Below are 22,535 nucleotides of genomic sequence, written 5' to 3' on the forward strand. Positions count from 1 at the left end.
GTTGAATTCCAAAATGGTTGCAGAGGTTGTTGTTGCACTGTCGGCTGTTGTCATGTCCCCCCAGTGCCTGTAGTTGTGCTGTAAGAAGCCTCGCATCCGATGACTAAACCAACACCCCCTTCTCCTTGTGTACGGCTAGTTTTAGTTCAATAATCGACAAAGATGTGCCTGTAGGATTCGTATAAAATTAAATGCATGCGTTAAAAAGTAATTCCGCTAGCGGAGAGTGGATAGGTAGAGGCTGAATAGCCCCGTTGAGAGCAGTAGCCGTCGACCGTATGAAAAGATCAGCGTAGCTTGTTTAGCACAGGCCGCAGCGACCGAAGGCTGAGCGGCTGCCGGGAAGCATCGGACTCAAGTGAAGGCGGAAGCCCGCTTATCGCGCACTGGAAGGCGGGTGCCTCGTTACTCGACTCGGGGGGATTCGGAAGGTTTCAGAGGCCAACGGTAACTACGAATTACGCACAAATAAAGGAACATTTGTTGACAAAATGTGTATCGGAAACCGGTTTTTCTTGTAATATTATTACAACGCAAATGCGCGAAAGTACTCCGAATTAAAGACCCTCGAAACTTTCAAACGTCTCCGGTAGTCGACGAGGCGTATTTTCGGTGGACGGGTATTATTGCTTATTATCGGTCCCGAGCGGCTTAGCCACTTAAATAAGTACTCCGACAAACGTTACAAAGTTTCAAAATACGGCCGAAATGTTTCTACGTCGCAACAAAGAATAGCATTCTTCCGCTTTACATTTTTTGACCGTATCTTTCCGTTAAAAGAATCAAAAGTGTTACTTCGGCGCTACACCCAACTTGCTCAATCCTTGCCTCAAAAGTAACTGATAGTGCTGCCCAAGTACATGATAGAGTAGGAGGCGGGTTGTCCACCGTCCCCTTGCGTTTTCAAAGTTGCTTTGCATGTCAAACGTATTGTACTCTGCCCAAACTCTTTTATGAGCCATCGTTTTATGATTTAGTGCTTCACCTGCTAAAAGCTCTGCTTACACCAGCTGTTTTTAAAGTGTCATTGATTGCTTAAAACAGGGGTTACTTTCCCGTCTTCCTGTCACTTTAATATTTAATGATTTGAGCTGTTTTTGCCGAGTAACCTACACACTGCATGCTTTTAGGGGTGCTTTGAAACGCAGAGTTCAGATTTGTTAAATGTCGGAGGTGATTATAATGAAAGCTCTTTTTAAATTGAATGTCACTTGACGTGGATAAGCAAGTGTATAATTTTTGTGTTCATGGTTTTATAGCTGGTCGACTTTGATTATAGAGACATAACCTTTATGGTTTTGTATACATTAGTAAGTGCTATTCAAGATCTGAGAGCTTTGATTTACTTGCTCTCTAAATGTCAACTAGCTATCATTATGTGTCTGTGTAAAGTATATCCCTGCTGAAAAATCCAGCTTAAACCAGCCTAGACTGGTTGGCTGGTTTTAGCTGGTTGACTAGCCTAGTTTTTGAGGGGTTTTGGCCAACGAGCCTGGTCTTAGCTGGTCAGGCTGGAAAATGGCCAGCTAAATCCAGCTTAAACCAGGCTGGCCATATAGACATAGACATAGCTGGTTTTGGCTGGGCTCTCAGCATGGCAAGGCTGGTCAAGCTGGTTTTAGCTGGTCATCTCTTAGCCTGACCAGCTAAGACCAGGCTGGAAATGGCCAAAACCCCTCTAAAACCAGCCTGGTCGACCAACTTAAACTAGCCTACCAGCCTAGGCTGGTTTAAGCTGTTTTTTTTTTAGTAGGGACAGTTTAGCCGAACTTCAGGATCAAGCTGGAGGATCAAGCTGGAGTTTCCTGCAATTGAGTTTAATAAAATGGATCATGTAAATTCTGGTATACACTACATGGTTTTCAAACTCTAAATCTAATTTAAAGTGTAGATATCACATACCTTTTGATTTTGTGAATAGTTAGAGAAACAAAGGGCACCATACGCTAAAGGAACGTTCACAGAAAGGAATATAGTTATTATAATAAAATTTTTATATAATTGGCGTCAGATTTGGAATGATCTCTTTCTCCAGTTGATTAACATAGACAGTCAGTCAGAATCCATATTGTTTTATAGAACTGATGTCCAAATTGCACAGTGTGTGTATAATAAACTGAACAATATTAAAAGTAGTAAGTTATTTTTGACTCAGAATCTTGTATGGAAAAGCATTATTTTAAAAATTAACTCAAATCAATTAAAAATACTTTGAATTATATTAAAAATACTTTTGAATACTAATCATTCATGATGCGAAGCTTGAAATATGGGGTCAGCACCCATCATACATATATATTGGTGGACCTTTTGTAAATTACTCACGTTTTTGTCATAATTGTGTCTCATTCACATGCCGTTAATTCCTCAGCTGATGTTCCGGAGAGTTCCAGCCCTGGGATGTATGAAGGCAAACACATCCACTACTCGGAGGTGGACCACAAGCCTCTGTGCTCATACAGTCCAAAGCTCTGCAAGCAGCGCAGGCTCAACGGTTATGCTTTCTGCATCCGCCATGTGCTCGAGGACCGAACTGCTCCCTTCAGGCAGTGCGAATATGTAGCCAAGTACAATAGCCAGCGCTGCACCAACCCAATACCCAAGGCTCACGAACGCAAGTAGGTTTTTGGAATAACATTTATTAAACGAAAATAATCTGCATGTTTAACCTTTGTGTGCTGTTGGGGATGTTTTCATCCACTCTGGGCGAATTTTGAGTACTAATTTGGCCGTAACTTTCTTTGTGTTTGGTGACAAATCTTTTTTTAACACATAATTTGGGAAAATGCTTAGAAAATGTACTATTTCATTATGTTTGGAGCTGTTTTTGCCCCATTGACTTCCATTATAATGACACTTTATTTACAAAGTCATGACACCCATGCAATCCGGGGCCTGTTTCAGTAAGGAGGTTCAAACAACTTGGAGTTAAAACTTGAACTCTGAGTTGATTTACCGAGAGATTAAAAACTCTGAGTTTTCAGTTTCAGAACAGCTGATCTGAGTTAGGTCAATCAACTTTGAGTAGACCAACTCAGAGTCAAGCGTGCACACTGTGACTATAAAAAGGCATCAATAGAGCACAGATATTATGAATGACTATGGCAACATCTTATAAAAGAGATCACTATTTATTTCTCCGACTGAACTTGATCTGCTCATGCAAAGTTGTAGCAAATATGAGTGTATATATTTAAAAATGAAGCAACCATTAGTGAAACTAATTAAGCTAATTATTTATGAAAAAAGGACAAGCCTCGTACGTGACTTTGTTCTGTGTGTGACAAAAATGTAGGCAATAGCTGTGTTTCCATCAAAATACAGGCTTACATAAATTTGTGCAAATCTGGAATAACGCCTAAAAGATTCTAATAAAGCAGCCAACGAGTCAAAGAGAACACAATCGTCACTTCCTGAATTACTTGCACCAAATATCAACAGTAAAAACAGAATTTACTGCGGTAGAAGAAGCTGCGTCAATGATTTTTTATTTAATTAATGTACTTGCGCCTCAGAAGACAATTGACACACAATGAACACGTGGGGGCGTTTAAGGCCAGACGCGGAGATCTTGACACGCTCTAGACGCTCTGAGGTAATTAATATTATACACTAATACTGAAACAGTCAAGGCATTTTAGAATGACTAAAACAACATTTAAGATGTTCTACAGTGTGCTCAGTCTGCTGGTTTGTCTATTCACACACATTTTCATCATCATCTCTAACAAACCTGTTTTTAATGTACATACTGTAATTTGTTAAGTGCACTTCGTAGTTTATGCGCATCTTTTCTTATCAAAAAATAAAAGTTTATCCTACTCAGTTATGCACATGTTTTATTATATGTATTTTTAAAAGTTATGTGCATCATGACGTTTCCATCAATCATTTTTATGCACATCTCCAAAATGAGCTCTAAAATAGGTGTGTGGAAACATAAGGCTAAGGCGAGAAATACCGCTTCATCTTTAAAAAAGGGGAGGAGACCGACAGAAACTCAGAGTTTAGAGAATAAAACCTGTTCCGGACCAGTTTAGATTCACAGAGTAAGTTACCACGGTAACTGACTCTGAGTTAAAGTTACCCTTCTTTCAGAAACAGGCTTGACTTACCCTGATTTCTTGAGTTTAACAAACCTGCCATTTTGAAACGGAAAACCCAGAGTTTCTCTCATTTCAGGGTTAAACTACTCTGAGTTTTCACTTAACCTCCTTTCTGAAACAGGCCCCTGGTGTCATGTTGACGTCTTTTGCCTGCTGGGTGTTTAAGACTGTTTCGGTCATCATACAGTAAACATCAGTCGTCTTTTCATCAGTGACATGCATCTAAACAGTCTCTAGGTCAATGCATGTAAAGATTTTGGACATCTTCTTGGACACTTTTATGTGTATGATCTGCTGTTTTACATCATAGAACACAGAAACGTTTTTGCACAGGTCTATCTAAAGGGTTGTTGCTACCAACTGATGATCAACAGTAAAAATTACACATTTGACCTCTTCCCAACAGGGAAAACCAGCAACAATCAAGAATGCATGATTAGGTCACGGCGATTTGGCCTAAAATTTAAATCTTGATTAATTGAACATTTTAACTCGATTACGATTAATAAGCAATTATTTTATTTACTCAATTTCCTTTTTACATAGTTCCCTGGCAAGTTTTGTACAGTAAATATGCTCACATTTTACAAGAGAGAGATTTTTGAATGTAGGGTGCAGTACTTGATTTTAAAATTTACACACTATCCACTATCTGTGATTATTTATTGAATATCAACGCTGAACATCTGAAATTAAAACACACACTGCCTAAAACGCAGCTCTCTGCACAGCCCATCGTCGTCACCGCTACCAAACCGCCCTATCACAAAGCTCGTGTCGTTGTGACGTGCAAGTACATTTTTTGTGAGGTGCGTGGGTATGCGAAGCCTTCGCCGGACTGTACACGAGCCCTTGGCAGAAGGGTAAATCATAATATAATAAGTATTATTCGGGCTTGACAGAGCTGGGTCAAATGATTTCACACACGGTAAGGAAAGTAATTGTAAAGATATACCTGAAAAAATTTGATTGATTATAGGTTCTGAATGTCGATTTCGATTACTTTTCGATTAGTCGCTCAGTCTTATGCATGATTATATGCTATCATGCCTTTGCAATCAAAAAATGTCATTATAATGGAAGTCAATGGGGCAAAAACAGCCACAAGCATAAGAAAGCGGTAGTCAATTTGAACAGTTAACATGGGTTAAAAATAGGGATGTCCAGATCCGATCACGTTATCTGAAATCGGGCTTGATCACGTGGTTTCAGATGTTACCTACAAATTAAAACTCAGATATATATGTGTATACAGTTGAAACCAGAAGTTTACATACACTGTATAAATATGCACATAACCATTTAAAAAAGTCAGATGTTAATGTGACTAAACTTTTTCTCTTTTAGGTAAGTTAGGATTGTCACATTTGTTTCTGGACAGCTTAATAGCAGAATAATGAAAGAGAGATTTTTTGAGAAATTGTTATAACTTTTCCTGAAAGTCAAGTTTACACACAATAAGATTATTATGCCTCTGAAAAAGCTCAGATGATGGTGTTAAGGTTTTGGAAGTTGCTGATTGGTTAATTGACAACATTTGAGTTAATTGGAAGCACAATAGAATAGTATTTAAGGAAAACCTCAAACACACTGCTTCCTTTTGTGACAACATGGGAAAATCAACAAGCCAGAATCAACAAAAAAGCCAGATTACAATTTGCTAAAATACACTGGGGGAAAAAAACAAATTTTTGTAGACATGTCTTGTGGTCTGATGGAACTAAAATTGAACTGTTGGCCATAATGACCAGTGTTACATTTGGAGGACAAAGGAGAAAGCTTACTAGAATAGGATCACCGACCAAACTGTGAAGTATGGGGGCGGCAGCATCATGTTGTGGGGCTGTTTTGCTGCAGGAGGGACTGGTCCACTTCACAGCAGAGATGGTATCATGAAGAAATAACATTATGTAGAAATACTGAAGCAACATCTCAAGACATCAGCCAGGAAATTAAAACTTGGCCACAAATGGGTCTTCCAAATGAACCATGACCCTAAGCACACTGCCAAATTAGTTAAAATGTGGTTTAAGGACAACGGAGTGAATGTTTTGGAGTGGCCATCACAAAGCCCAGATCTTAATCCTTTAGAAAATTTGTGGGCAGAGTTGAAAAAGCTTGTGTGAGAAAGACAGCAAACAAATCAGACTCAGTTACACCAGTTTTGTCCGAGGGCCAACATTCCTTCAAACTACTGTGAGAAGCTTGTGGAAGGATACCAAAAACATTTGACCAAAGTTACACAGTTTAAAAGCAAAGCAAAAAAAATACCAAAGAAATGAACTTTTGACTGTCTAGAAATTAATTAAAAATTCTCAAAAAAATCTTTCATTATTAATCAAAAATCATTATTCTGGCATTTAACAAATGTAAATCATTTAAGTAATCCTAACAGACCTAAAATAGTAAATGTTTAGTATGATTTAACATCAGATATTTGTATATTTGTATATTTGATATCTGTAGTTATGCATCTACAGTTCCTAAAAGCACATTACTGGCACATCCTGGATCTGTTTCTTCGCTCTTATTTATTCTTTTTTTTTTGTATTATAGAAATATCGGATCAGGTTTCGGTATCAGTAGATACTCAAATCAAATGACTCCGACTCAAAGGCAAAAAAATCTGATCGGGACATCCCTAGTTAAAAGGATACTAAAATCAGTGTATTTCTCTTTCAGGTATTGTAATAGTCACCTTCAGGTTATGGGTGTCCTTCCCAAGAAGGAGCGGAAGAAGAAACAAGATACCATCGAGTCTCTGGCCCTCAATATCACTGTTCCATCCTTGGCTCTGAAGACCCACAACGGACTTGAGATTTTACCTCCATCCCCTCCACCTGCCCTGGTTTGTCTACTTCCCTCAGATCCCTTTGCTTTTTACAAGGAAGAAAAAATGTTAAAATCAAGTGGCGCATTCCTGAAGAAACCTCAAGAAACTCTGAACCATAAACAGAAGCAGCAAGATCACAGCGTGGACACAAACCATCTCAGAACTTCCTCTCTTCCTTCAACCCTTTCACATTCTTGTCTCCCTCCTCTTTTAACTGGAAGAGCCACACAAACACCCATAAACCCCTCCTCCCCCCGCGCAGCAACTCCTACAGTTCGTTCAGGTTCATTATTCAAAACCTCATCAAGTCTTCAGGACACCCATCAGGGCTCGAAAGATTCAACTGATAACAAGATTAAACTGGACCTTAATCATGCTTTTGACAAAAAGGTTGTCCCTGCAGCTTCAGGGATGGCACCATGTTGCGATGACACACAAAGTCGATTAATCAAAAAATGCACTGTTGCCATGCAACAGCAAGCTCCGTGTTTAAAGAAGTTACATAGATTGATGGACCAACACAAGGGGAGGTTTCAAGACCTGAACTCACATTTAGGTAAGCAACTGTGGCCTGAGACTTTGACATTTAAAGGGTAATTTGGATTGAATTGTTTTTGTGACAAAACGCAGCTTGTGTTCCAGGGCTTGACTGGTCAGAAGACAGCGAGGAGGAAGATGGCGACTGGAAACTAGTGTCATATCAGTGCCAGAGACTACAAGAGAAGCGCTCTGAGGAAAGGTACAATCCATACTCCACTGCCAAACACATTATAATAGATGTCTTTGTTTTCAGGAGGTGATGATACACTTAAAGGGATAGTTCTGTCATCATTTACTCACACTTCACTTGAAAAATGTTGGAAACTGGTATCCATTGACTTTCATGGTATTTGTTTTTATTACTATGGAAGCCAACGATTACCGGTTTCAACAGTTTTCAGCTTTGGAACCACTTGACACTTCACACACAGTTTTAAAGACAATCGTTAAGGCTAGTCCTAAACTGAACTGCATGTCTAAGATATTGACAAAAAGTTGAAGTCAGAATTATTAGCCCCCTTTGAAATTTTCTTTTCTTTTTAAAATATTTTCCAAATGATGTTTAACGGAGCAAGGAATTTTTCACAGTATGTCTGATAATAATTTTTCTTCTGAAGATAGTCTTATTTGTTTAATTGGGCTAGAATAAAAGCAGTTTTAAATAATAAAAAAACAAACATTTTTAGGTCAAAATTATTAGCCCCCTTAAGCTATATATTTTTTCGATAGTCTACAGAACAAACCATGGTTATACAATAACTTGCTTAATTACCCTAACCTTCCTAGTTATCCTAATTAACCTAGTTAAGCCTTTAAATGTCACTTTAAGCTGTATAGAAGTGTCTTGAAAAATATCTAGGCAAATATTATTTACTGTCATCATGGCAAAGCTAAAATAAATCACTTATTAGAAATGAGTTATTTAAACTATTATTTTGTGAATGTGTTGAAAAAATCTTCTCTCCATTAAAAAGAATTTAGGGAAAAAAATAAACGAGGGGCTAATCATTTAGGAGGGCTAATAATTCTGACTTCAACTGTATGTTAAATCATGTCTGAGCGATTGTTTTGTGTTGAGTTTTCTGAATTATTTTTCATAAAGTGGTTCCAAACTTATGAGTTTTTTCCTCAAATGAACACAAAACAAGATATTCTGAAGAATGTTGGAGAAAAGCAGCCACTGACATGCATAGTAGGAACACAAAATACAATGAAAGTCAATGGCTGTTTTATTCCAACATTCTCCAGTGTCTCTTCTTTTGCATTCAACAGAAAAAAGAACTGTAACAAGCAGGCACGTGCACACATAGGGCTCAACCTGTGCAGTGCACATGCCCTTTTTAGTCTTGGATAGAAAGTGCCCTTCCAAAATGATCAAAAGTGCCCCCGCGACGCGGCACACTCTCGGTCCCGCTCTTCAGTAGGCGCGTGACAACACCGGTCTGAGTACGCGCGCGACTACACAGCTTATCAGAACGCGCGCGACAACACCGCTCTTCAGTACGCGCGCATCCTCCTCCCCCCCCCCCCCCCCCCGCTCTTCAAAAAATTTATCCTGCACATGCCCTTCAGACGGTCTCTGCACGGTCCTGGTAACAAGTTTGGAACAAGTGGAAGTAAACGATGACAGATCTCTTTATATAAATGCAAGGCCCGGCCACCAACATGCTTGTTTACTGAATTTTATGTTTTCAAATTTCTGGAATGCCCTGAATCCTTATTTCCCCTCTTCAACACACCAATTGATTTAAAAAAAAAAAACTGATCTGATGATTTCTCTTTCCTTTCTGACATTGGTAGCCGGTCCCGGGCTGAGCGTTTGGCAGGCTTCTGCTCGTACCTGAGACAGAAACACATGCACCTTTGCAGGGAGCAGAGGGGCTTCAGGAGGGAGAGGAGATCTCAGCATGCTCTTCGTAAAGCCCTAGTGCAGGCAGCAAGAGAAGAACCTCACCAAACCGCACAGCTTATTCAGGAACAACATCAAGTGACCTCCGCACCCTCCAGGTAACCATCACAAACACATGTACATTAGGGATGAAACAATACACAAAGACGGATTTAACAAAAGGACTATTGATATAATGCATTGATGTAATATTTGTAAAATAAAGATGTCAAAACTGTAATATTGTAAATAAAATTAATAGTTATAAACAAAACAGTATTACAACAAACCGTGCTACTGGATTTATTTTTGAATAGTAAATCATGGATATACTTGTGTGAAAATGTTTCCATTTTTTTATTCTCTTTTAAATGATTAAAAACTTTTTACTGACAAATGGGTTCTTGTGGTGATAAAAGGATAGTTGCAAAGTTAAAAAAAAGACAATTATTTCATATTTTGGGGCTGCAGTGTGATCCTTAAATCTTTAAAAGTTTTTTATTTTGTCCTCACTGTTTTTTTTGTTTTGTTCTGAACTTCTTTTTTATACGTTGTTTTTTATATGCATTTGCACAAAACTGAAAAGACAGTTAACAACAACAAAAAATATACAAACATCTCCAACACTACTTTCCCTTTTGTAGCTTTATCAGAAGATATTTATATATAAAAATTAACAGTTATGTGCAACTGGGGAAGCTTATCACTTTTTTCCTATTTAAAATATTTGTACCTCAGAGCACTCCGACAAAACACAGTAAGGGCACACTCACACTATGTACCTGTTGCCTTGAACCGAACCGAAGCACTCTTGTTCCCCTTCCCGTCTTCCCCAATGGCCCACACTCGCATGCATTCGGGCCTGAGCACGCTTATGTCATCGATGATGCGCTGTTCAGTAAGAAGTGCTCTCGCTCAGAACAGTGGAGATTTCTTTAGTTATTTTGTTTTAGTCATTTGATATGCAGTGACACAGTCAAATATTTCACCAAACAGATCAGCCAATTTTGACACTCATAAACAACTATAAAGTCCTCTCACTGCAGGAATTAGAAGGTTTGCTAAAGGTGCAGCTGTCGTGCAGTGAGGGGTTTGCGTCTTTAATAATCTATGACAGTTTGCATTAATTGAACAGTAAGAATGATTAATAAATTCATCTGAAACAGTCCCATAAAAGTCACGTCTCGTCTTCAGTTTCGGGCTTTGCACTTACACTACAAGCGTACCACGCCTGAGCCCAAGTAAACCGTGCTCTGGCACACCTCTTTCAACCCGGCCATGGCGGGCCAACTGAACCCGAATCAGAGCACTCACACTTCTCAAACGATCCGGGAAATGGGCCTGGGCACGGTGTGAGTAAGCCCTAAAGCCTAGTTCACACTACAGGATTTTAAGCCTGATTTGGAAGATAACGAGCTTGCCGACGGATCGGGCTGTGATCGGGAAGAAATCTGCGGGTGCACGGCACTCGCCAGTCTTTATGTGTGAACTACTGAACTAAACATCAACGAGGCTCGCTGACGCGTCGCCAACACCTCGCAGACGGAAATCCAATATTTAGCATGCTGAATATTTCAGAGCAGTCGGCCGACTCAACCCCACGTGTGGTCAGATGTAGTGACGAGCTGCAGCCAATGAGAGAGCAAATCAGCATGATCTGAATGCCTGTGTGCTCAGGAGCTCAGCAGAAACATCTGTGATTGGTCAGAATGGGCACCGGTGCACTAGCTTCATTCTGCGTTAACACAGACATGAGAGTAGGATATATTAACAGTGAAACTAGAATTCTGTAACTATTAGAATTACCATACTGCTCATTCTGATCGTTCTTATATGAAACGCCATATTGTCACAACATATTTACATTCAAAGCTATTATTGAGATATTAAAATTAAGCTTTGAATGTCTGGCATCATATTTAATGACACCATTACCCTCAAAATATAATCTTTTTTGGTAATACAGCCTATAAATATGTAGTTAACATACTAGAACATGCAAAGTTCTTAGCTCCTGTTTAAAAGTGAAAATGAAAGCCATTTCGCTTCACAGAATATGCTGTTTTGAAAGATATCTGAAGTAAATTGATGTTTTTGCCATCAGAAAGTTTTGTTTATGTTAGCAGGAAGTTGCTAGGCAAAAAAATGCACACATATTTAAAGTCACAGCGAAAAGTATCAGACATGCATGCAGTCATTTTGACCAATATAGTAATTTAAGGCAGAAATGCTCAGTTCTTTACTGTTTTGTAATAAATAAAAAAAAAAAAAACAATGTCAGAAAGAAATACACTAATAGTTAGAAAATGCCAGGGTGGTATAGATATGTTAGTTTAATTTCAAAGAGTTATACAATTACAAAAATTAAAAACTCTGTGTTTTTATCCATTAGAACCTTGCAGATGAGTGATTGATCCGCTGATGCATCAGCGTATTTGACAATGTTTTTAAATGCTTCCTCGAATGCTTGAAACGCTGTCAGTGATGTAATCAGCACACAAGCAGCCAATAGTGTTCAGCTTTTTCTTACGACTCCTCCCTCGAAATTTCATTGGCTGTGGTTTGGTAGCTTGAATGAGCTGTTGGGGAATGAGTTGTTGTCAGATCATGTAGTGTGTGACCCCCCTCTTGTGGATCATTCATGTAGTGTTGCGTAGTGTGAACACCACAGCGATTAAAAGACACAGTCAAGTCATGTAGTGTGAACGGCACAGCGATCTGTTGATGTTAAAGAGGAAAGGAGGAGATGGGGTGGATGGGGGAATTCTTGTAAAAAGCGAAGATGAGGGAGTAATGTTAGTTGGGCTATTTATAGTGAGTTTGGAATGATCCGTTTGGCTTACTAATGATTACAGATGACAGACCAGCGGCGATCAATCACATCATGTGCTGCTCTCGAAATTAGTTTGTGAAACTTCACTTAAAACAATGTTTCAGATGATTTGCATTGATACTGATCTGCTGGTTAGTCAAGATATTCTGCTGCACCTTTCAGTTCTTTTGTTGTGTATCACGTAATCTGTAATGTTTTTTCATGATCGTTTAGGTTTTCTTATTGAACAAAAAATGATACATTAATTTAATGGCCATTTACAGTTGTATGTGCATCTTGCCATTTTTTTAAATCTGTTCCCAAAGCTAACTTTAATATTCGTGGATGAAAACAGCCAATGTCATTGAAAAAGGATCACATATTGCTTCAAGTTTTGCCGCATCTGCAAATATCGTATTACGGAGAGATTCAATATCAGACCGTATTGTGATGAAACATCAGATTTACACTTGTGACGTAGCATTCACAATGGCATTTAAGTTTTCCTGTTGCAGTAATTGTTTCCCTATATGTGTATTTCTTCCACAGCACTGCAGTATCGTTGGCTGGAGATGACTCAGGGTTGTGTCAGGCTGTTGTGAAAGGCGAAAACTGCAGAAACTCAGCCTTACCATTCACCAGGCACTGCTTTCAACGTATCCTCTCAAAACTTAGAGTCAACGCTCAACTTAAATGTGCACAAAACTCTTACAGATTTGACTGTTCTTCTGCATTCAGAATGTGAAATTTGCTGTATCCCATTTCACATTACATTCTCAAAGTATGTACTTATTTGTGAAGTAAACGTACATACTTTTGAGTGTGTAACAGAACTTCGGGGCATACTACTTCCTTATTAACCATTTTGATACTTAGTTAAGGGACCTGTCAATCATCTCGACACATCATCCACATTTCTTTCATATTTCATTACCTATTATTTTGTAGATACAGCAGCAGGTTAATCTGCCATTCGCAAGTCTTTCATGCAAAGAAATCTCCTTAGGTCTTTGGATAATTATTCATATAGTAGTTACTCCAAACACATCTTTATACAAGTTCACATTGTTGTTGCCAACGAAATATATCACTGAAAACGTGATTTAAAGATTTTCCAGTTGGCCAGATGTGAATTAGTAAACATTCTAACAAAAAATGACTGAAGTCTCTTGACGGTTGGTCTTGCTCATCCTATGTGTTTGTAGTTTGTTTACATTTTTTTTTTACCAGAGTTTGTTGTTTTAATTGAATTCGAGCCCAACGCACAATATATTATGTGCGGTTTTAGCAGTTAAGAGTACAAATGGTGAATGTTGCTAATGTTATACCCAAAAGCCACATATAAAATGCCACATATAATGACGTTTTTAGTCAAAAGTTACTTCATAGCTTCAGTCGAGTAGCTTCCTTCTGTGAAATGTCTTCTCACACAGAATAAAGCACGCAACATATTTCTATAATAGCAGTGACAGAAGCATTGCATCATTACATACATTGTTAACAGAAAAAATTATTAAATAAGAACTTTAGAGTTGCAAAAACTTCTAAATGCTGTCTGAAATTTTCTTCTAAAATTAACATTTTTATCAGGCTCCTGTGTGTAGGTTCAGTAATTTCACTTTTATAGAAAGGATAAGTCATTTTCATGGTCTTTAAAGTGAAATAACACAACATATACAAAGAAGGCTGAGAAAATTGTTCATTTTCAATGGAAATTTCCGACAGTACATCTGATCTCTTTATATGTCGTCGTGGTCATGTGTTTATTAATTCCGCTGAGTCAAATAAAAGCAGTTATATCTTATATTTATCCTACGCTATAAAGATTTACCAGTATTTCCTGGGTTTTTTCAAGGCATATTTGGTTTTTCTGCATAACTTGAGAGCGCCCTCTGGCCTTTTGGAGTAAATTTACTACTGATCACATCAATTCAATTCAGCTTTATTTGTATAGCGCTTTTACAATGTAGATTGTGTCAAAGCAGCTTCGCATAAATGGTCATAGTAACTGGAACAGTGTGGTTCAGTTTTTAATGTTTAAGTTCAGTTCAGTGTGATTTAATCATTACTGAGAGTTCAAACACTGAAGAGCAAATTCATCGATGCGTAGCTCTACCAATCCTGAACCATGCGAGCCAGTGGCGACAGCGGAGAGGGAAAAAAAACTTCACCTGATGGGAGTGAAGAAAAAAAACCTTGAGAGAACCAGACTCAGTTGGGCACGACCATTTTAATTTAACATCACCGTACTTTCCTTACATGATGTGCAAGCCAAACACAAATTTAACTAAACAACAATTGCAATTATATACTAATATATCATTGTGCCCTACAATTTAGGTTGGATAGTATCTGAATTGGGATGCAGGATTTTATTTATTTATTTTTTTTTAATAAAGGTGCTGTATGTAAAGTTTTTGACTCTTCTAAAACATAAAATAATATGTTTGCAGATATTTAAGAATCATGTTAAGTGAACATTCTTGTTTATCTGAAAAACAATGCTGAAGTCAGATATTCTGTTTTAAAAATGTGCATTCCCTGCTGGAATGTCTGTCTTTCTTTTAGTCCTTTTAACCTGCCCAATGCAAGTTTAGCCAATTATATTTCAGCACCCCGGGTTGTCTTGGTGGAAAATCGCATATTTTATTCATTCTGTCAGAAAGGGTCTCAACGCCCAAAACCAAAAATTCGACCTTTCTTGGAGAGTAGCAGCCCCGAAATGAGATGCAGATTCAGAGTTCCACATGAGATAGTTAATAATGAGCAAATAATATAAATATTAAACATTAGATGAGCAGGTTACCTTGTAACCCTGTGTCCTAACAACACAATACATGATAAAATGTGCAGGGATAAGCAATTTGGCTGTTTGCACCTGACAAAACACGATAGAAATTTAAATACAGCCATTCAAAAGCACAGAATAGTGCGCTTACTGCACTCCAACAAAATGGTAAGGTTTATAGTCTAATTAATTCATATTAAACCTTCTTAACGTTATTAAATGAACATGCTAAATCACTGATATGTGTAGGCTTGCACTGAGTCACAGTTTTAAAGTTCAATTTCAAATAGTTGATTTCATTTTCAAGATCTAAGGTGAACTATCTGCTGCTGCTTTCAGTTGTATGGCAATAATTGTGCCAAGTGAACACTGAATAAAGCACATGAGGTGTACATAGTTATCAGGTACAAAATTTTCTGTTGGTTAGCTGCAAGAAACAAAGCCGTTTCTAAAATATAAAATTCAGGTGTAATTTAGGATAAAAACTCTCTTTAATATGAAAATATTTCGTCTATCGCGTACTGTTTCTTTCATCTTGAACATGATTTAAATCAGCCTTAAAACAGCCTTAAGACTCAATAGTCAGGCTAGCTTCTGTTGATGTCATCAATCTGGCAACCTGCCCTTGTATGTGTTTAGAATCAGGAGTGCAATACCTAGTTCAACCACTGGATGTCAAACTTCCACACTGCACCTTTAATAATCTGAAGCTGATAGGATGCTGGTTGAAACACACCAAGCCAAATTTAGCCAATCGTTTTGGTTTTGGATGAATTTCGAATTTCCGCATCCAGCGCAGAGCCTCAGCAATTTAAAGAGGCTGGGTTGAATAATGTGACTTTTAAACGTTTTACGATTCTCTCCATTCCCTGCATAGTGTCCTTAATGCCTCCCTGTAGATATCCTTCAGAACCGTTCTCAGCAGCTGTTCTCAAGCTGTACGGCTCGCTTTGCAGATGGAGCTCAGTGTTCCATCCCAGTCTTTGACATCACACACCAGACGCCGCTCTGTGATGAGCATGCCAAGAAAATGGTGAGGGAAAACAAAAAAAAAACCTTTGTTGCATAAGAAACATTTGCTGATGGCGCATGTAACCATGACGCTACTTTACAGGACAATTTCCTCCGAGGTGACATCAGCCGGAGAACGTACCACCACCACCAGCAGATCCAGCGGCACAGGCCACTGAAGAAAGCCAAGCCTCCAGCACTCAGTAAGAAGCATAAGAAGAAAGGCAAGAGAGGAACACAGAGGCGCCCTCAGAAACCCATCCCTCCCGCTCTGCCCCAGGGTAATCTGGCATTGCCTTCTATCCTGTGCCTGCCCAGTCAGCCCTCTGGCATAAGGTGAGTGCCCAGTGTGTTTGCATCTGTGGGTGTGTTTAAGGGCTCATTCAAACTGAAAAAAGTAGAGCACGAAGGTATCCAGATATAGCCACTGAATGCCTGTGAACGTAAACTTGTAATGCATGTCCCACCTCCGACTTTTTCTGATTGGTCTACTGCTTTGGAACTGACATTGATGTACAGTTCTCTTAACTTGACACGTCATCTAAAAAACGCACGCCATGAGCGTAATCGTGATGTACGTTCATCAGCTGCATGTTTACATTGAAAATCAATGGATTGGAAAAAGGCATTCTGTATGAATGTAAACGCACTCATTGTCTGCTTGTGTTTTTTCAGGAGCCCTTTAACACCTGATTTAAGTGCGGATGAATTTCCGGATGACATCACCAATGACATCAGTGACATTCCACACGATCTGGAGTTGAATCAGGAGGATTTCTCTGATGTTCTTCCTCGACTCCCTGATGACCTGCAGGACTTTGATCTTTTTGAAGGTAAGATTTGGAGCAGGGTATCAATATGGGCCTAATAGTCACATAATAGAAAAATATTTACAGTTTAAAAGAGGTATTTTATAACATTGTAAATGTCTAGTAGTTTTGATGTGTTTAATGGCCCAATCTCAATTCTATTTGTTCCTCTACCTCTTTCCCTTGGCTCTTGAAACAGAGTGTGATGGGGAAGGGCTTCAAATTTTACCCCTAAGAATTGGGACAGCACTACAACACCTGTCCACGTCATCAAATGTCATCGCGATCTAAAAATTCATAATAATGACAAAAATGCTAATGTGTGCATCTCTCGACTTCCATGTGCAGCTATGCTGCCGCTGTAGATGGTGCATTCTGGAAAATTTTCGTACTGCTTGGTTTCGAGTGAGGTCCTGAAAGACTTCAGTTTCGAGGGCTAAAGCCTCCTTTCCACTGCACACGACAAGCAACAGACCGGAAGTCATTCATTTCCAATGGAAAGTAGTCTGGGCGCTGCGTGGCCTTCCGATCATCTCCGTATGCGGAAAATTCGGATCTGATTTGAGCTGCGGATCCGAATTTTTAATGTTTTTTGAAATATTTGAACTCCTGCGACTAGACCGCATGCGACCGGCCGACCGAATGTGATGCATTCCAGTGTTGTAAAAGCAGGTCCATGTGCGCGAGATGAGAAATAGGAGTTTATTTGGTTATTTTTGTAATTATAAAAAGTCTATACTAAAAAAAAAACATTTCTGTTCATAAATGTAAGTGAGAAAGTAATAAAAACATGTATTTTAATGTTGTCTCCACATCCTCCAATATTTTAGGGGTCTAAAAGTTTCTAGTATTCATTCATTCATTAAACCATGTAAACGCACAGAGAATAAAGGCTCTTGCTTTTGGACTCCTTTATTTCAGACTCTGTGAGAATCAGCTTCTCTCCCATGGTGCACGACAACACTGAAAATACTGTGCGACTGCCAGAAGGGGGCGTATTCCGACAGTCATGTCCATATGTCATGTGCAGTGGAAAGGCGTCTTAACTAGCCCTTCCCCTTAGTCCTATGCCTTTAAGCTAAAAAGAATTGGGACATTCCCTTCATGTGAGTGCACAAATTTAGGGGTAATGGCTGATGGGGTTAACTAGCCCTCACCGCGGCCGTCGGTGACGCCAACGCGCACCTCTCAAAAAAAATTTAACTACATGTCGCAACGACGTGTAGCGCAAGCTCTTTGATTGGTTGGCTTGGTAGCACTGACGAGTGTGGTCGGAGGTGTAAGCCGCGCGAGCCTGATGCAGCGAGTCTTTACAAGTGTGGACTTTTGTTTTGTGTTTACCTTATAATTAAAGTTGTTGCACGTCCACCGATTCCCGCCTCAAAATGAGCGAGCTTGAGCCACTTGTACATTAAGGAAGCGTTCAGAAAAAAACAAAACCCCAGCGAAGAAACTCGACACAGAAGAACAAACACTTACTGCCAGCTAGCGTTTCTGAAGTGTTATTCATGAAGTATAAATGCATGGCTACGTGCAAGGCTTGCGCCATGGGTCATGCTGATCGCTCGATGCAGAAGTATAAACCAGGGATTGGGCCTAATCTGTCCTTTGCAAAAAATAAATAAATAAAAAGAGTCTAGCCTTGTATGTATGCAACTTTATTTTGCAATCTATTAAAATAGTCCATCACTGAAAGAAATAGCTTAAAGTTGATTTAGTATCCTAATTAGGTGTTCAGTAAAAAATCCATTCAACTGATTCAAGTCGGTTTTTGATTGATTGATTTATTTATTAAATTTTTGCCATTTAGTCTGCTGTTTATTAATTAGACTGCACTTGTTTCATTGTATGTTATCAATTGCAGCTTAGAACAATTAAAGTGTAGTTCACCCAAAAAAACAAAAATTACATATTTGATTACTCACTTTCATGTGCTATCAAACCACTTAGACCTTTGTTCTATTTCAGAACACATATTAAGATATTTTAGATTAAATCTGAGAGCTCCCTCATCCTTTGTAAACAGCAACAGTCCTAAAAAAATAACAACAAAACATCCCCAAAACAGACCATATGCCTCCAATGGGTCAATCAGGAATATTATCAAGCTACAAGAATACTTTTGTGAGCGTGTTAAACAAAAATAATGATTTTTATTGAAGTTTCTTGATTTTTATTGAAGGGCGAGTGATTAACAGAATTAACAGAATTTGGTGGAACTGTTCCTTTAATAATTTGTGGCTAAATTGGAAACAAATATTACTTTCTCACATTTTTTTAACCTATTTTCTATCTCATTTCTCATTCTGGTCTAAATTTTCTTTTCTCGCTTCATCTATTTATAGACAGTTGATGTACAGTGTTCATTCTTCCCCAACAAGTCCAAAGACATGCGCTATTGGTGAAATGAATAAGCTAAATTGGGCCGTTGTGCATGTAAGAGTGTGTGGGTGTTTCCCAGTGTTGGGTTGCAGCTGCAAGGGTATCCGCTGTGTAAAACATATGCTGGATAAGTTGGCGGTTCATTCCACTGTGGCGACCCCTATTTAATAAAGGGACTAAGCTGAAAAGAAAATGAATGAATGATATACAGTGTTTTTTAACTGATAGTCATACTTGTTTGTTGTATAGGTAAGAACAGTGAGCTTTTGCCCACCTCCGAGGAAGCCGAGGAACTGGTTCGCGTCCTGCAGGCCATGGGCTCCTACCCAGAATCCCTTGCATGTCTAAGCGGAATGGCCGAGCTCGGTCCTGTAGAAGGAGTAGACTGTCGTAGCATGCCGGGTGGAGTGGTGGATCTACTAAGCGCGCGGCTCTCCGCTGAGACACTTTCCAGCCTGGAGCTGGACCCCAGTCTGCTCCACCCTTCTGAAGACGCTTTCCCCCCATCACCACCATCACCTCAGCCACCCCTCACTCCTCCATCCTCCGTGGGACATCTCACAGACAGCACATACACACAGAGGCAGCCTCACCTCCTGGCCAAGATGGAGGACTCTAAAGCAGATCTGGCTAATCTGCCGCTTGGCAAAGATGAAGACGTCTCTCACGGTTCTTGGGGCGTTCTCGCTCTTCCCCTCAGTGATTCCTCCCAGTTTCACAGCCTTATCGCCTCGGATGGTCTGCTGATGCCCACAGGGCTTTCAACACCCTGTCAGCCTAGTTCGGCCCTCTCTGCTTTGCCTCAAAGCAGTCAGACTCGCTCCACAACCACATCGCCGACATCCCAAACCAAGCACCTTCCTCCTTCTCCCACTGTTCAAGCACTGTGGGATCCCAGCAGACTTACAGCCGCACCGTAGTACACCGGCACCACCTTTGGACCTGGCCTGAACTTCAGGCCGAACCAATTATTTGCTATAGTCACAGTGTTCAGGGAACATGTTGCAGGTGATTTTCTTTTCGTTTATCTTTCCCAAAATGTCAGGGTCATTGTGTTCGTCTTCTCAGTCCTCCACTTCTTTTTTTTTTTCCCCCTCACAACGAAGGAACATCAAGCAATAAACTTCCTCGCCGGCTTCAAAAATAGTAGGAAAAAGCAAGCATAGTCGGATTTTAGCCATTAATCTCACTTGTATCCTTAAATGCATATTTAATATATTTATAGAGTAGCAGTCTGCACAACTAGTTTTATCGATGAGTGAACAAACGTGTGGTGAATATGTGGTTCTTGTTTAGAGGTAAAGGGCAAACACAACGGGGAAAAGGGGTCATGGTCGTATCACTATTTTGTACCCTTGTGATGGCTCGTTGTTTTTGGCAGATGGTGTTTATGTGCTTTTAGTAGCCGTTAAACTTATGGGGTCTTGCTCTGAGTGGAAGTGCCTGCCATAAAAGCTGTGTAACACCTTTTATAATCAGTGTATCGCAAATCAAGGAAAGTATACAGTTAGTTACACCTTAGAGACTTCGTAAAAATGCACAATTTCACCCCTTAAAACGATCGAAAGTGGCAGTTACTGCCTGTTTTTGACCGGTCACGCTAGTCGTTACTTTCTCACGTTACTGTAATGTTACATGAGGGTGTTAAAATTCAATTCTGAGTGTTCGATGTGTTTAGCTGGTGGCAGTTGTGGGAAATAAGCTATAGTCAGTTATCTTGTCATGGCTTTTAAAGAGCGTAGTTAAGATGCCTTCACCCTTATGTCATGCCAAGTCTGCATTTTTATGTCCTTCACAGATGCTTTCCTACCAAAGCGGCTTCGAAGAAAGTCCACATCAGAAAATATCTATATATCAGTGTATCGAATTCAGCTAATATAATGAAATTACATTTGGGGCTTTTAAAAGAAAACAGCAACGTTAACCCTTGATTCGATGTCATTATGAAATGAATGATGATTATATGAAATTACGGTTTGGGTAGACTTGCCGTTGTACCAGATAATGCTGCTTTTACCAACAGGCATACTGACTGATGTCCTTGCACACCGAGGGTCGTCTCATATACTTTTTATACTTATTCACTGAATGTATCAAGTCAACTAAAAAGTTTATTATAACCTATTAAAATGTTATGGTCCTCTTCTTTGTTCAAGGTATTTTTATGTATCGATGCGTTTACTTTTGTTACTTAAGTGCTTGGATGTGGGTGTGTGTGTGTGTGTGTGTGTGTGTGTAGACAATGTGTAAGAGAAATTCTATTTGTTTTATTTGAAATGTGTGAATTAAAACTGCTATGACCATGACTTTGTGTGCTCTCATTATTTCGATGTGCTGTCAACAGCAATTTGCAAGTTTCGTGTTGTGACAAAGACACTGTGGTAAGGCTATATCTGGATTATGCTAATCTACGGGCAATCTAAGAAGGCCAGGCAAGAGATGATTCATTGGACGTTTGGCTGGCTCTCTAAACAGAGTATAATTGCTGACGAGAAGCTAAATCTGGAATCTTTTAATGACCGATATAATTATGGACTTGCCAATGAGAAGGTTACTTGAGAAATGCGCAGGTTCTCTCATCTGAACGGCAGAGGGCGCCAAATACAATAGGCTCCAGTCTTTTGCAATGTGAAGAATAGGGAAGGGGGTTTTCAGTCATTCTAAATCTTGAATATGTTACCTAATATTTGTGTAGTGACACATTCAGTGCAGATTATCCGTTCAAATATAAATAAACGCTAGTTTTCGTTTGTTTGTTGAATGATTCCCTCCACCATGATGGTACTTTAACTTTTCCTTTTTATTAGTTAACTATTGCAGTGTCCCAGTAAATATATTTCCATTTATCAGTTTCGACATTTAAAGAAATCAGTCATCATTTGTACCTAAGAGTACTGATTTCCTGATAATCACATACAAAACAGTATGTGTCTGCAAAACAGTAAGTGCACAACCCTGCCATTTGGGATTGGGCCAGTTCCAGTGTTGCAGACGGGTGGATTTAACTAGTAATCGAGGTATGCATCCGCTTAAGGCCCCAGGAAATATGGAGCCCCCCCCCCCCCAGAAGTACTTAGAAGATTCTATAAATAATGTATAACATAGTATAACATAGTTATCTGTCATGTTTTCTATGGTGAGGGTCTAACAAAAAAAAAATTATGTAATTATTACATCCGTTCAAATATTTCCCCCTCCATGGATCAGTCCAGCTCTCAAATCAGGTTTACTTTAAAAACGAAATGCTTTATTATTGTTAGTTTTTATCGTTTTAGCAATCAATTTAAGTTCAAATGTAGAGATTATATAAAGATAAAAATGTAGATAACAAAAACGAATGGATGGATGGATGGATGGATACATACA

The 22,535-nt window shown here is 39.1% G+C and overlaps 2 protein-coding genes and 1 long non-coding RNA gene across 3 annotated transcripts in view; 2 read left to right on the plus strand and 1 right to left on the minus strand.

Annotated features, from left to right (window-relative positions):
* Positions 1–22,535, plus strand: part of stk24b (serine/threonine kinase 24b (STE20 homolog, yeast)) — an 835,587-nt gene that overhangs the window by 749,948 nt on the left and 63,104 nt on the right. The window lies entirely within an intron of this gene.
* ino80db (INO80 complex subunit Db) lies at positions 25–21,475 on the plus strand. Its single transcript, NM_001080588.1, is given in 10 exon segments — positions 25–447; positions 2,372–2,618; positions 6,789–7,495; positions 7,582–7,678; positions 9,280–9,486; positions 12,729–12,835; positions 15,867–16,000; positions 16,082–16,314; positions 16,654–16,811; positions 19,419–21,475. Coding segments are annotated over 9 exon segments (2,532 nt in total). The 5' UTR covers positions 25–447; positions 2,372–2,400; the 3' UTR covers positions 20,090–21,475.
* LOC147843399 (uncharacterized) lies at positions 8,006–10,022 on the minus strand. The gene is made up of 2 exons (XR_015493346.1): positions 9,065–10,022; positions 8,006–8,760 (listed from the first exon to the last, which is right to left on the minus strand). It is a non-coding gene; the product is annotated as an uncharacterized LOC147843399 (long non-coding RNA).

The sequence above is a fragment of the Danio rerio genome, chromosome 6 (assembly GCF_052040795.2).
Source record: "Danio rerio strain M-AB ecotype USA chromosome 6, GRCz13ab, whole genome shotgun sequence".
Classification (NCBI taxonomy): domain Eukaryota; kingdom Metazoa; phylum Chordata; class Actinopteri; order Cypriniformes; family Danionidae; genus Danio; species Danio rerio.